Here is a 15,008-nt window from a genome sequence, read left to right as displayed (position 1 = left end):
AAAGGTAATTTCCATAAAACTTGGCAAGGATTTGGTTTTAATTTAAAATTTCTTTGTCATTTCTATATACCTTTTCACTGTAAGGTATCTAGAACAAGTGAAATGCAGTTTGTATATACTCTTTACCTTCAGTACCATTTTGGTCCCAATGACTTCCATTCTAACCATGTATCAATCAATAATGTGTTTTAAACACATTCTAATGGTAAAATAATCAGCCTTGCCTAATGATGAACAACAAAAATGAACATGTTCAGAAGCTCACAGTTCTAGGAAAAACGTAACCAACCAAACTGGTTTTAGTTCATGAACTACACAGCTCAAATTACAGAGATTTGACTGACTGAAAGAACTTTAGTTTGAGGCAACCTAGAACAGGTCATTACTACTGGTTAGCTAAAAAAGAAAAAGCACAAGTACAGAGGAACAAGAGCAAGGACATTTTCTACATTTAATTAGTTTATTTATTACAAACAATAATCATGCAGTGTTTCTTATTTATTAACTCATTGTTCAAATGTTTGATTACATTTTAATTGAAAACCTGTAAATTGGAATCTTTTCCTTGGAGCAAAAACATTTTATGTGTTGTAGTTTGAAAGAACATTTTGTGCTACAGGCACGTTCTAAATAACCAAAAAAGCTGTGAAATTGTACATTTTAGAAGACCACAGTTCAATTCGGTAGATAATTTCTCACAGCAACAGGCATTAAACATATACGGCCTGTGTCCAGCTGTCAGACTATCAGCTAGGAGGAATGAGAATTTTAGCATTACTGACATGCTTATTTACTGATCTAACCAGCTGCACAAAAATATATATTTGAGAAAGTAATGAGTAAATAAAACAAAGGAAAATACAATAACATGAAAGACTGAGTGATTTAGCTCTCCTCTACGTTTCTGTTTATTTCTGGCCTACCTGATGCTTCTCAGTGAGTGCGTGTGCAGATGCATGTCACAATATGATAGCGATACATTTTCATAGCTCCCTGAAATGTAACAGAGGGCAAACTTTACTGGTTTCAAAGGACCAATCCCTCGTATGCAGGTCCCTCGGACTCTGGAGACTCTCTCTGCAGACGGAGATGTTCCAACGTGTTGTTGAAATGTTTGTTGATCTGCTCCGTTTCTTCACTTGCCTCCAGGTTAGGAAGATCTTCCCTGATCTTTTGGATCAACTGGTTTAGTACCTGCAGAGTCACCTGCATGGAGAGGAACAACATTAGTATTTCATTGAACACAGGAGGTTTGAATTGTTTCTTGGTTCACATGATTTAAGCCGTTTAGCAGAAGCATGCTGGAGTTCAGAAAACTGAAACCCAAACCTGACTGGCTACGATAAAATAACAGTTAATGGTGTGAAGTTCCTCAAGCTGCTCTGTACACCTGCTCAGCTAACAGATGAGAACCAAAGATAAAGCAGACCACATCCAGAAGGAATCAAGAAAGGGATTCAAATTGATTCCAACATGTATTCAGAAGACAGTAACTCAACATAGTTTTTAATTTTAGAGTGTATTCAGCAGGCCAAAAAAAGGAATTAAAACCAATTTTTTTCTAGAAGGCGTCTCACTGATGCTCTCCGGTAAAAGAGAATGTCTAAATGCCCCATTAACTGTCCCCTAAACTGAAGCAGCCCCTCGCTGTGCAACCCTGCAGTTGAACACTGAAAACGCACAGACTATTTATGATGCTGCTTTTACGACTTCAGTTTGGCATAGACAATCAATGCCTGAAGGCAACGCGCACACACACGTTTGTGTGGCTGTCTTTGTGGGGACTTTCCATTGACTTCCATTCATTTCTACAGCCTTAACTACTTACCCTTATCCTAACCCATATATACCTAAACAAAACTCAATTCACACCTTGTAACCCCAAAAGCAGCATTTTTGGGTCAAAACAGCATTTTTGGGTCAGCGTTTTCTGGGTCCCCACAAGGCATTAAAAAAGTACACACACACACACACACACACACACACACACACAGGGCTGCAGTAAGGCACTCCACCTATAACACCATGGTGTGCGAGAAAACCTTAACTTTAAAGATGGATTAACTCAAATTACATGTAGACTAAGACTATTAACATCAATGAATCACTATGGTGATGTCACTATGGTGATGTAACCGTCACTGACAGTTACACCTCCATTTCTCCCTCCTCTCAACCCTCACCTCTACTGTCAGTTTCATAAGCAGCAGGAAAACACAAGGCTGGAGGTTCAAATGTTTCTACAAATGTCTCCAACAGCTGACTGGATCACATTTTTTATCTACTTTCTGTGATTCACAATATTAAATGTAGTATCTCTTAGATATACTTTTACACATCTGGTCTAATTCACAACTAAAATCCATCTCATCCTTGGATCAAATGCCATTCTAGCCAGAATTCTATTGATAAAGAGACCTTTAATCTCAATGGGATTTTCCTGGTGAAATAAAGGTTTGATAACATAAAATAAATACAGTGCAGTTTAAGCAAAGCATGTTAAAACGTTAAACCATCTGAGCTGATTACATGTAATCAGTTTGTAGAAGGAAACCAGGCCAGTTGCATTTTAGTCTTTGGCTTTGCCAAGCATCAGGTGGAGAGGAGCCACTATAGGTTTGAGTTTTTTAATGGGTCTGCAACATTTTCTCTCATGAAATAATTGCTCTAACTTTAATAGGCTTTAATTTTCATTAATGGACAATTATGTACATTTCTCAAGTTCTATTCTGTTTCTTCTGATGCTTAGGAAAACACTTGCATGTAATTTCCAGTTTCAGGTTGTTTTCACACCGGATAGACTGTTTGATTGGGGACTAAAATTGCAACATTTGCTACATTTTCAGAACTGTAGTTCAAATTTACACTGCAGTGTGACAAACGACCCAAACTAACTGAAAAACCTCTTCGCCCTGTTGCCTGTGGTGGCACTGCACCAAGACCTACTGAAGAAATCGACACAAAACCTCTGAAGAAGACCAGTGCAACTTCCTTCTTCACAAAAAGTCAACAAAAACAGATTTTAGCGTAGGTTTCCTACAGTAGGAATTTCTCCATTTATATACATTACTGGTTTGGACATGGCCTATAAGCCGCTAACGCTAGCAACGCTCCTACAGGCGCCATTACTGATGCAGTGAGTCTGTCCACAAAACCAAACTGTTCCAATGCAGTATGAACATGAATCTGTCACAAAAAATGATCGCAGCGCCTTTATTTCTTACCCGATTTCTATAAACATGGCTTAAATTTACTGATCTCAAGGCTTTCATCATTTAATTTCTTAGAACGGTCATTGTCTTGGTTTAAATCATATTTGAAAGATCGTGAACAATCTGTTGTCATTAATAACAGTAAATCTTCGGCAAAATGGTAACAGGGATTCCACAAGGAACCATCTTAGGTCCGGTCCTTTTTAGTTTGTATGTTAACAGTCTTCCTGAAATTTGTCCTGAAGTCAATCTGCAAATGTATGCTGATGACACCATTGTTTACACATCGGACAAAAGCGGTATTGTTGTCAGTGAAAAACTTCAGAACAGTCTGCAGAGATTATCAACATGGCTAAAGGATTCTTGCTTAACTCTCAATACAAAGAAAACAAAGTGATTTGCTTTTCAATCAAGAAAACATCATTACAGTCCTTGAATATTCAGATCAATGGGGACCCTATTGAACAATATCACAAGAAAAATATTTAGGAATAATTCTGGATGCTCAGTTAAATTTTAGGAGCCATGTTGATAAAATCTGCAAAACTATTAGATCGAATACAAATTGTTTTAAAATTATTAGACACTGTTTGACACTTCACTGTGCAGAGATATTTTTGAATTCACTGATCCTCACATTTTACCTACGGAGCTACTGTCTGGTCTCAGACTAGTCAAACTATAGTTTGACTAGTCTGACCATTAGCAAGTCAAACCATTAGCAAGTCTGTATAATCAAGCCTTAAAGGTTTTACATCAAAAGCCGATTAGATTCCACCACCTGGCTAAATTTGGCATTTTGGATTTTACAAATTTTCTAAATTATAACGTTTTAAAATTGATTTTTAAGTGTTTAAATGGACTTGCGAATACACCATCAAGTGACTGCATACAGAGACTGCAAGGCAATAGCAGATCTATCAGAGCAGCTTTGGATGGAAATTGTAAGGTCCCATTTTGAAGAACCACTTTTGCTCAAAGTGTGAGAGGATCTACAGTTTGGAACTCACTTCCTGTTCATTTAAAGTCTGTAACCAGTTTTAGAATGTTCAAAAATCAAACAAAACTCTGGTTATGTCAAAAACAGAACGGTACCCATTTTTGATGTTTTACATTTTTCTGTTTGCATACATTACGTTGTGCTATTTTAAATGATTATCACTTCAATTTTTAGAGTTACTTTTTAAAAGCCCATCTAGGGACAAGTGCTGCGAATTAGTTCTTGCTATTGCACCATGATGCAAACATGGGACTGCTGTTTTATTCAGTTTGTCTATGTCAATGTGTGTCTGTTCCTATCAAATAAACTTAAAAAAATAAATAAATTAAAGCTGAGAAAATTGCTGAGTATTCTCCCTTGATATAAATCTATAAACCAGTGGTCCCCAAACTATGGCCCGCAGGCCGGATCCGGCCCCCTGAACAAAACCAGAGAGCATTTTGACTTTTTTCATATACCGTATTTTCCGGACTATAAGCCGCTACTTTTTTCCTAAGCTTTGAACCATGTGGCTTATAGCCCAGTGCGGTTTATATGTGGATTTTTCTTCAATCACCAGGGGGCTCTTTAGCAGGAAGTGAATCATTGGAAGTCAAAATTGGAAATAAAAGAAGAAAGCGCCCATTAAAACTGAATTAGGTTTTAATAGGGAATTGAAATTTGAGAATGTTGATCAGTTAAATAGCATTGAGGGGGAAAAGCAGATTTTTCATTTTTTAAATAATACTGGGATCATTATGAGAATTTGAGGTATAGATATTAGGATCCAATAGATGACAGCAGTGCAACAATAATGGATGCAAGCTGCTGTTGAAATCTAAAGAAGAAGCAGAGGAAGAAGCAGAAGAAGAAGAAGAAAGCGCCCATTTTCATTTAGCACATGCTAGTAGCAGACACAAAGGATCAGCACTTTTACTGTTACTATTCAGAAACTTAAATCTAAACTTGGCAACTTTTTCTTTTAATAAATGTGATATTCAATTGACCTGTTATTACTCAGATTTTGGCTGTCCCCCTCTCTGCTGCATCGCTGTGGAAAACCTGGAGCGGCAGAGATATCTGCGGTTTATATATGTATGTTTACTGGTTATTTAAAAACACTTTGGGGGTACGGCTTATAGTCCGGAAAATATGGTATTTATTTCATAAATAGTGTTATTTCCTGACTTTTGTTCTGTGAAGAACCCAGAGAGGATTATTTGATTGTGCTTTCTGGAAAACAATTTTTTTCATTTAGGCACTCCTGCAAACGTCAGACTTTTTCTGTTACAAACTGACTCCGGTCCCCCACCAGAGAAGAGAAAAGTTATGTGGCCCTCACAGGAAAAAGCTTGGGGACCCCTGCTATAAACAGTTTGATTTCTGTCAAGATGCAAGAGAGGACTAAGCAAATTGCTTTTTTATATTGGTGAATAATTACATAGTTGCCGCTGTTAATTTTATTAGTTCGTCAAAATGTAACAAACCATGACTCATATACTTTATGTTCAAACAAGGCAAATTAGTCCCTTTTTTGTTATTTATTAAAGGTTTAAAAATTACAGCAGTTGCAGAGCGCCACATCAAAGGGAAAATAAGCTGGTAACAGTTGTAAAACAACTTTAAACCATTTATATTCTGCTTATCCTCACTTTCTGTCACCATGTAGACCTGTTACCATGACAACCAACAACATCTTCGTTAACCCACAGAGCAGAGAGTAATATATTGACCAGAATGCACTGCTCTGTAGCTAACTTCCTGAATTTGGAATGGTCTCAAGACCAGTTACATTTCAGAGTTCGCTTCAACCGGACCGAGACCGAGGTTTTTAGGTGGATCGGAGTTCGCTTTTTTAGACCATTTTATGATTCAAATTTGCTTTCTTACCTATCAAACGAATCGGACTTTCTAGACAAACAATTTCAGGTGTCTAATCCTAGGCTGGTGTGAGTGCACCCTCAGTTCTTCACAGCTGTGGAGACAGACTTTTACTTTTAAACCAGATTTTTTAGCAGTTCAGCGTCAGCTCCGTGTAATCTTCAACTCCAGATTTACACAGAGTCCCTGCTAAAGCCATAGCTGTTCTTTCCCACTTCCACATGGTTCACATGTAGGAGAACAAGAGACCTTCAACTAATTCAAAATTGAGCTTCAAAGTCAAAAATCACTTTTGTCGCAAAGTTTTAAAGCAAACTGTTGAAATTAATGGGGATGCAAAAATCAAGATGCAATGGAAGAGACAAATGTGGACAAGTAAGGACATATATTTGTAGAGAAGATGCAAAGGCTAGTTACCAGAGAAGTATAGAAGTAAGAAGTCATGAAAATAAAAAAAAATAATTCTGAGCTAAAGAACAAAGGTTACAGAAACTTCAGGAAAAAAAATACAAACAGATAATTCATCTTTAAAATTTAAAGGACAACTTGGAGTCCTAGACTGTTCCACATAAAAAAACAACCATCTCGTTCACCACTTTCACTCAGCTATAATTACGTAATTATTTCATTGCATTTAATGGAAGAATGATTTATTGCGAAACTAAAGACAACAGCAATACAAATGACAGAAAAAGCAATACCAATAGGAGACAGATATTCAGGAAATAAACTTGTGGTCAGTGCAAAATGACAGTAAGAGAAAATGTGCAAACAAATTGTCATGTCCTCCCAGCAGAGCCAACAGGAAATATTTCATAAAAGGCAAAAAAAAAAAAGAGGAAATTTATAGAAGAAAGCCTACCGCATCATTTTCCCTCTCATAAAAGCAGATGTATCTGTTGAGGATTTCAATGAAAAGCTGGACTTGCAATGATGAATCCATGCACTGGTTGGCAATCTTCAAGGCTTTCTTTAGACATTCCATCACACGTTTCCCATCACGAATCTAAAGAAAAAAAAAAAAATCAAACACAAGTGAATACGGACCAAAGCACAGGTATGACAGGCAATATTTTTACCTGGTATATTGGTTTAAATGTTTACTACATGTGACCATCCCATGAAAAAACTATTCAAATATTCTGCTGACAGAGTGAAGCAACCACTTAAGTGACAAACAATAAGATAGATACTTTATTTTATGAATTTTGTACAGGAGAATATTCACTAACTGAGGCTGTCCAGAGTTGTGTAAGTTTATTAGCTCAGTATAGCTAATAAACTGATTTTTAAATCTTTATCGGTGCACCCCTACCATAAGTATTAACCCTAACCCTTTGACTCATATTCTAAAAGAATCATAACACTAAGAATTCTTATGATTCTAGAATTCCAGGATTCCAAAATTGACGTCACTAGGGGCTAGTAGCAAAATTCATAAAATTTCTGGAATTTTAAGATTTTAATTTGGATTTTAACTTGGTAAGATGAAAGTTATTCACAAAGCAACTTAGGCCTGGCGCGAGCTCCTAAAGTGACAAAATGTTAGGAGTAGTGAGGAGGACTTTTAGAGAGCCAAAAGGCCCCCCACATACTCTGGTGTACTTCAGTCCGCAGAGGTCAGCGCGTACTCTATGCGAACTCTACGTGGACTCAAAGTAGACATCCGCCAGCCATGCCTGCGCAAAGGTCAATTTTTATGACTGCATACACGTTTCTTGGTGTCGCACACCAACAAAGAACAGTGGTGGAAACTGTTAGTTTAAGTAAATCAAGCTTACTCCGGGCTGATAAGGTTACACAACTTGATATTGTTTTAAAGTCAACATCAACATGATAAAAGTCAACAGACTTGTCGCAGTGAAGCAAAAATGCTTAAAGGCAACAGGCTTTGTTAGCTATATTCAGGTAAATATTGAGATGGTGTATTATGCAGAATTAAAAGAACAAAAACACAGAACATCGTCTCAGACTTCTTTATCAGCAGCAGAGCAGAGAGGTGGTCTGATAAGTTGAGTGTGACTTTTTTTTTTTTTTAGAACAACGGCAGGTACTGATGATGGAGTATATGCTTGTTTTGGATTGCTGCACAAATTATTACATCGACCACAATTGTGCTTTTGGAACATTATAAATTAAGCGTATTATGAACGGATCTCATTTGATTACAGCTAAATCCAGTGCAGCCTCCTGCTGCTCCTCTGCCCCGATCCGCAGTAGGATGCTGCGCTGGCTCTGGGCAGCGGTTCTCTGACATGTGACTGTCATTCTCTGCCCCACACTGACAGAGTTGAGGTTTCCCAGATGGAGAAGAAACAGAGTTAGGCACCCAAATAGCTCATCAAACTTGCTAGTTCTCATTAGGATTGTGTGAAATAAAGGAATTTGTCACGAGAGAATTTTAGGAAATCAGTACGCACAAACTCTGTGCAGTTCATGGAGTGCGCACAGTACACCCAAATATGTGGGGGCCTTAAGATGGTGGGAAAACTATCAAAAAGAAATATTCTATAAAAAGGATAGAGTTCTGCCAACAGCAGTCTCTGCTCCTGTCTTGTTTGGTTTATCCCACTTTATGTTGGTCATTTTATACAAGTAAGTAATCACGGCAAATGACTGACAGCTGAGGGTCCACATTACTATCAAATAGACAACTCGTAAAATACCAGCATGACAAAAAGTCCTGACCAATCAAAATAATGACACAGAAATAAAAAAGGTGCATTCAAAAATGTTGATGCTGTGTGGCAATTCAATTTTGCATACTTTCAACATCATACGACACATTTCTTAATTCCAACGAGACTGTAGGATTGGTTAATGTCTATTGATTGCCTACTGGCAGCGTACTTGTTTGTTTTTTAAGTCTTGTTTCATGTTTTCAGGGTCAACCACACCTTCTCATTAAGTTAGGAATTTATGTCCACTCCACGCTCAGTTGCTCTTAGCAGCAGGCTGAATCACTCTGAAGTTCAGAAAGAATTTTTAGGCTAAGATATGAACTCTCCAAAACAAATTTGAGAATCTTTGAGAATATGGGCCCAGCTTTGGTTGCAACATCTCAGACTTTCCTGATTAGAATTCAGACTTTTTTTTAAATTTTGTCTTCTGTGTTGAAAGGGAATGCAGAGATAAGCTGCATTGTTGAAGTAAATATTCAGCCCTTGTCGATCAGAACCAGGCTGAAAATCACTAACGCATACAAAAAAAGTCTGTCTTGATGTATTCCTCATTTAAACCTTGGAGGTGTTGATGTTTTCAGAGCTGGTAGGAACCTCTTCTAAGTTGCTTGAAAATCACTGTGTTCAATTCAAACACAGTGATTTGAATACTTTATTTTTGATGTAAAGTATTCAAAAATACTTTACATCATCAGTTTAATAAAAACTGTTATCTTAGTCAACACTAGATAAATTGTTCATCATTTCTGATATTTGTTTGCATCAAAAAAGAAAAACAAAACCTCAATTCAAATTATGTTTGTGGTTGTTTCAGGTAAGTAATTTGAGGGCCAGAGACCTGCAACTTTTATATGTGCCTCTGTTGCACCACACCTGAATAGAATAATTAGGTCATTAAAAGGCTTTGGAGAACTTATCTACACAAGAAGGAGGTAATGAAGCCGTTTCATTCCAGTGTTTTGTACCTGTGGCACATCTAAAACCTGCAGGACAGCAGAGGACTGGAGTTCGACACCCCTGGTTTAGAACAAGGAACACATCTAAAAGTCTCAGGAATCTGGCACTTGAGGAAGGGAGTTCGAGAGCACCTTAAAACCATTTTAGCATATATTTGCATGTTTGATCTATCAACATATTTTCTGTGGAATTAGCAGGCATAAAATGAGACGCATACCTCTTCGCCATTTTTGTCAGTGCTGCGACCTGACCAAAAGAGATGGGCGCATATGCTGACGGCTCGGCACTGGTCTGGTTTCTTTAAAAGTTTGGAAGCAGCCAGGGCACATTGAGTCCTCAAAGGCTCGTGATTTTCCTCACTGAAACATCTCATTCGTTCAAAGGTGCCGATGATCAGAGTGATGGCTGCCAGCTGGGCTTTGGAGTCACTAATCTCATCCTCATACAAAGAAAAGGCCTAAAGAGATGGAAACATTAGGAGGAAGTACAACATCCCGACTCATGTCAATCTCACAAATATGATTTTCTGTCTGACCCAGCTCTTGTTGTTTTAGCGCAAGAGACAAACATTTACTCTACCTGTGACATGAACTCATATGCCACCGTTTCATGATTCTCAAAGCCAATTTCACCAGCAGCCAGCGCTCCCTGCAGGAACAGTCGCAGAGGCAACTCAGAAAGCTCAGCCTTGATAAGTGCACTGATAGTCTGGTGGGCAAAGGAAAATATCTTCTGGCACTTCTTTTCCCACTTGTCATCCTAAAAATGGAAACATTTCAGTATTTCAATACCAACAGTGTAGCAGGTGGGGTGGTGGAAAATAAAGGTATGCTGACCACTGATGAGTTGGCTTTGTATCGAAAGGCCAGCTGATAGGCAGCAAACACCAGAGGAGGCAAGGTGTAGCGGATCCTCTGGTTTCCTCCAGCACCAAAATGTTTCCGGGCGGTATTAAGAATCTAAAACCCAAAAACAACATTACAGCCAGCAAATGCATCACTGTCATCTTCATCGTCAGTGAACACCACACACCTCCCTCTAACACACTAAAGCCCTTTGTAAAGTACAATACTATTTGCTCTTAGAACAGCATTTGGCAACAGGCCTCTAGTATGAAAATATTTCCATAACAGGCAGCTCACTACAGTACGACACACTATTAGAAATTACCTTTCCCCTACAACAAACGTTAAGGGAAGAACCTACAAGATACTGCTGATCAGGATCTTCAGAGTGGAAAAGATGAATGAAGCGGCCAACAAGACTCTGTTCCTCGGCGAAATCCTCGGGGTCAGGATCATCAGCTGGTTGGTCTGGCTGGTCTTGTATCAGTGTGGAAACCAAGCTCAAGATCGAGTCCACCTACATATACATTGAATTACTATTTAGAAATATCCAATCATTTAAAAATATGTATAATACAGTATGAATTTGTTGTACTCAGCAGTTGGTTTGAAAACTGACACTGTCCTCTTTTGCTCTGCTCTGAGAGGTTTGACTGATAGACCAGCTGACCAGATCATGGCTAATAACTCATTTGCATTTAACAATAGTCACTTCACTGTTGCCAACTCTGACTTTCTTCCAATATTTGGTGACATTTCAGACAAAAAAAATGATCGGTCAAAATTGGAACTGGCAGATCAGATGTTTTAAAGATTGGTAATCAGCGATCGGCCTCCCCTCCAATATATACAACTTCATGGTATACATAGTATGCTTGGCTTACAGTGCCCACTTCCCAAGTGGCAGGCAGCAGAAGATGAGGCTGGGCAACCTCTTCTAATTAATAAAAACTATCAGCACTGGAGTCACTCACAGATGTGTTCTCTCTTTAGTGATCTTCTCTGTTTAGAAATGTCTACCATGGTAGACCCATCTGTGAAAATCTGTGAAACTAAACTTAGCATAAGACACCACTGACACCCCTGTCTGATCCTGTAAACAAGTCCGTGCATAGAAGTCAAGGTTGATAACCTGCGTTCTCTGCAGTAACATAAGAAGTAGAACCTTCCACAGGAGTTGCTGGTCATCATCATGGCAATTATTAAGTCTGTTCTGTGTTTGTCAATCACTGTGTGGATTGACTTAGCCACAAAAGAGGACATGGTTAGACTGCAGAGCGGATCAGGGCTGACCCTCCCTACAACCAGGAGTTGTGCAGGTCTGGGGTCAGGAAAAAGGTAGATAAATCTCTACAGTTCCCACACATACAGGACACAGACTGTTCAGACGTTTACCTTTCTGTCTGTACTACACAGTGCTATTTGAGAAAAACAATTGGAAGAAAGTCAACATGAGCAATGAGAGTATTTCACAGCTCTTTTCTTTTTTTCCTGCTCTTCTCATTTTTTATTCCCAGAAAAAATACATATGTTTATACTTAAAATGTCTGTACATTGAGAGCAAAGTGAAACAGAAATCAGTGTCATCCTTTCTTTGCACAAACTTGGTCAATAAAGCTGATCTTGATTCTGATTTTGATTAGCTTCCTATAAGAAGAATTAAAGGAGTATTTAGGCATAAAATGTATGTTTATCACACACGTCAATGGATGAAATGTTGCTACAAGAAAGCTTTTATTGTGAGTTTAGGAAAAAGACAAGACCGTGCAGAAACTGAAGTATTTGTACAAACCTGTTCCTGTGAAACAATAATGGTGTTGGACTCCAGCGTGTTACTCAGTACGTAACAACTCATGGTCTTGCGGGACTCAAAGTCAAAGTATTCAAAGAGAGGTGGGAAGTGCTTGAGTTGGAGCACCATCAGCACATTGTTGTAGGTATCCACTGGGATCTTCAAAAGACGGGTAAGTTCTTTGGACACAGCACTACTAGTTGCTATGCTACAGAATAAAAGAGGGTCCAAATAAGCAAACTAAAAACTGGCACTGCACATACATCAGTTCAGACTTATACTTTTCTGAATTCGCCAAACTTACTGTTCCAAGTTGAGCTTGTTAAATATTTCTACCGTGCTTTCCAGAACTTTGTCCACATAGTCAACACGGTCAGGGTAGCACTTCATAGCCAAATTGATGAGAGACACTTGTAAAGACACTATGTCCTCTGATGGCATGTCCTGGCGTGACTGAAGAAGACATAATTCTGCAGTATGTTAAGTGTGTACACCATACTGTTAAAACTCAGCTTGTTTGCTCTAGTCATGCACAAGATGCATATATTTTTGCAGTTGTGTGTGTATCTTACTTGAATAACAGTGGCCACTTGTTGAGAGAAAATGTCAAACAATTTGATTTCAGGTGGAATGCCTGGACCATCTTCTCTATGAGCGAATAGAGCAAGTCTGAAAGACAAAACGGCACATATTATATATAGCATGGAAAATCTACTTTAGATTGTTCTGTGTGTGACTCTGTAAAAAGATGTTTAGCAATTGAAGTAAAAGCTCCTACATACTTTATTCAAAGTGTCCTCAGTGACAAATGCATGATAAAAATTGCATCATTTTGTTCAAAGAGAGGAATCCACCTCCACTTCTCAACACCAAGTCAAACTATTTTGACAGAGATCAGTACACAAAATGTTGTGTGATTGGTCAGATGTTTGTTGCCATGTTTTATGCAGAAATGCCCTCAATAAGTTTATTTCCACTATCTGGGTTTTGTGTCTGCAGGTGAAATGAATACTGACTTAAAGTCACATACTGAGGAAAATGAGAAGGAAGAGACTGTTTTGTTCCAGAGATGCTGAAAGTAAAAGATCCATCCTGACTGCAGCTTTTCAGCTCAACCACTCCACACCGTTACTGTAAATATTTCTGCAGTGGTTTCCAGAACTTTTCATGTTATTCTAATTTTATGGCCAGCACCTGTATATGTCCACTCCAATGCGCATAAGAGTATGAAAAACACAGAAAACATGAAGAGAAGGTATGCTTAGATGTCTGCAATTACTTGCAAGCTAACTGTGGACAGTTGTCATGATTTCAATATATAGCCATTAAAAGATAATTTGTTACTGTGGAAGGCTTAGGAATACAAAAACTACAAAATGTTTTCATCTATGGTGAAGAAAGTGCAAAACCTTTGGCTTTCCCACTTTGAGTTAAGTGAAAGTGTACCTGTCAATAAGTGCAATGATGATGTTCTTTACGTTGACATGTTGATGCAACTCAGCACAGGAACGCAGAAAAGGGTTAAGGGTCTGAAGATGAAACTCATCAGGAAAAACCTAACAGAACCAGAGAATTGAAGACACATTGAGGAAGAGCTGACTGCTGATTGACAGAGCTAACAAAATCAGTACACAACTTTCGTCCATGTTTGACATCTTTACCATGAGAATACATTTAAACAGCTACTGTTCCAATAAACCTAAATGTGGAACAAACCAGTCAGAATCAGCAACAAAAAACAATCAATTTTTTTATTGAGTGCTATGAAAGTATTTTAGTTTATGCATGCATGTTTGAGAAGGGTGTTTTGGTGTAATTCACACTGTGAAAAAAATATAGTCAAAAGCCTTTCAGCAGAAGGCTCCTGTTCAGCCATGCTTACAGCAGTAAAAGATAGCATGCCTTGCAAAATACTAATTAGCTCAAACTGTAATTGTGTAGCCCTGCCATTAACTATAAATCTTGTTTCCTTGGGCTAAGAAATTGAACAAATGTTCCCAAAACACGTTCTCTGTTTGCAGATGCCACAATATTCATACTTACTATCATACAAGATGTTTCTAAGACCTTTACTAATAGTAAAGCATAATCTCAGAAAGACAGAAAATCTGCACCATATACCTGAATAATGCACTCCATTAGGTATTCCTGAGCCAATGAGTCTCTACAGTTCACAACTTGCTCCAGGACTCCAGAAAGGACAATCTGTGGACAAAAGGAAAAGCAATAATTCTATTGCAATGCTCACTAGGCATAAAGGGTACATGAATATCCCACTAGAGAATAGCATAGATAAAATAGGACAGAAAAGAACAGTCTTTAATTTGTTCCTCAGAGGGATAATGTGCAATCGGCACAACAAACACAGTAAAGCATGTATCATGTTTATTGTAATTAATTAATTAGATTGTTTTGTTACCATAGCAACAAGCTGAGTTTGAGCTCTGTTTATTCACAAATACAAATTAGTAAACTAACTGTTTATAGGATGGCCAGTTAAACTACTCCCACTCTCCCAGATTTCTCTAAATCTAACACAGAAGCTGTAAGTGGTACTAATGTTTTTAGCGTGAAGAGGGGCCCCTAAATCAAACTCTGCTCAAGACCCCATACAGCCTTGGACCGGCCCTGCATGATGAGGTAAATCTGCTGCACTGCGCA

The 15,008-nt window shown here is 38.2% G+C and overlaps 1 protein-coding gene across 1 annotated transcript in view; it reads right to left on the bottom strand.

Moving 5' to 3' along the window:
- Nucleotides 1-483: 483 nt before the first annotated feature.
- The window catches only part of vps35 (VPS35 retromer complex component), a gene marked incomplete at its 5' end in the record, with an annotated part of 22,396 nt that continues 7,871 nt past the window's right edge, over nucleotides 484-15,008 (bottom strand). Inside the window, 11 exons of the mRNA XM_016665813.1 lie at nucleotides 484-1,206; nucleotides 6,935-7,078; nucleotides 9,928-10,167; nucleotides 10,290-10,469; nucleotides 10,547-10,669; nucleotides 10,917-11,072; nucleotides 12,348-12,555; nucleotides 12,652-12,800; nucleotides 12,920-13,016; nucleotides 13,794-13,903; nucleotides 14,469-14,552. Coding sequence (XP_016521299.1) covers nucleotides 1,027-1,206; nucleotides 6,935-7,078; nucleotides 9,928-10,167; nucleotides 10,290-10,469; nucleotides 10,547-10,669; nucleotides 10,917-11,072; nucleotides 12,348-12,555; nucleotides 12,652-12,800; nucleotides 12,920-13,016; nucleotides 13,794-13,903; nucleotides 14,469-14,552 — 1,671 coding nt within the window. The remainder of the gene's footprint in view (nucleotides 1,207-6,934; nucleotides 7,079-9,927; nucleotides 10,168-10,289; nucleotides 10,470-10,546; nucleotides 10,670-10,916; nucleotides 11,073-12,347; nucleotides 12,556-12,651; nucleotides 12,801-12,919; nucleotides 13,017-13,793; nucleotides 13,904-14,468; nucleotides 14,553-15,008) is intronic.

The sequence above is a fragment of the Poecilia formosa genome, unplaced genomic scaffold (assembly GCF_000485575.1).
Source record: "Poecilia formosa unplaced genomic scaffold, Poecilia_formosa-5.1.2 Scaffold624, whole genome shotgun sequence".
NCBI lineage: Eukaryota > Metazoa > Chordata > Actinopteri > Cyprinodontiformes > Poeciliidae > Poecilia > Poecilia formosa.
This window is presented reverse-complemented; position numbering and strand designations above follow the sequence as displayed.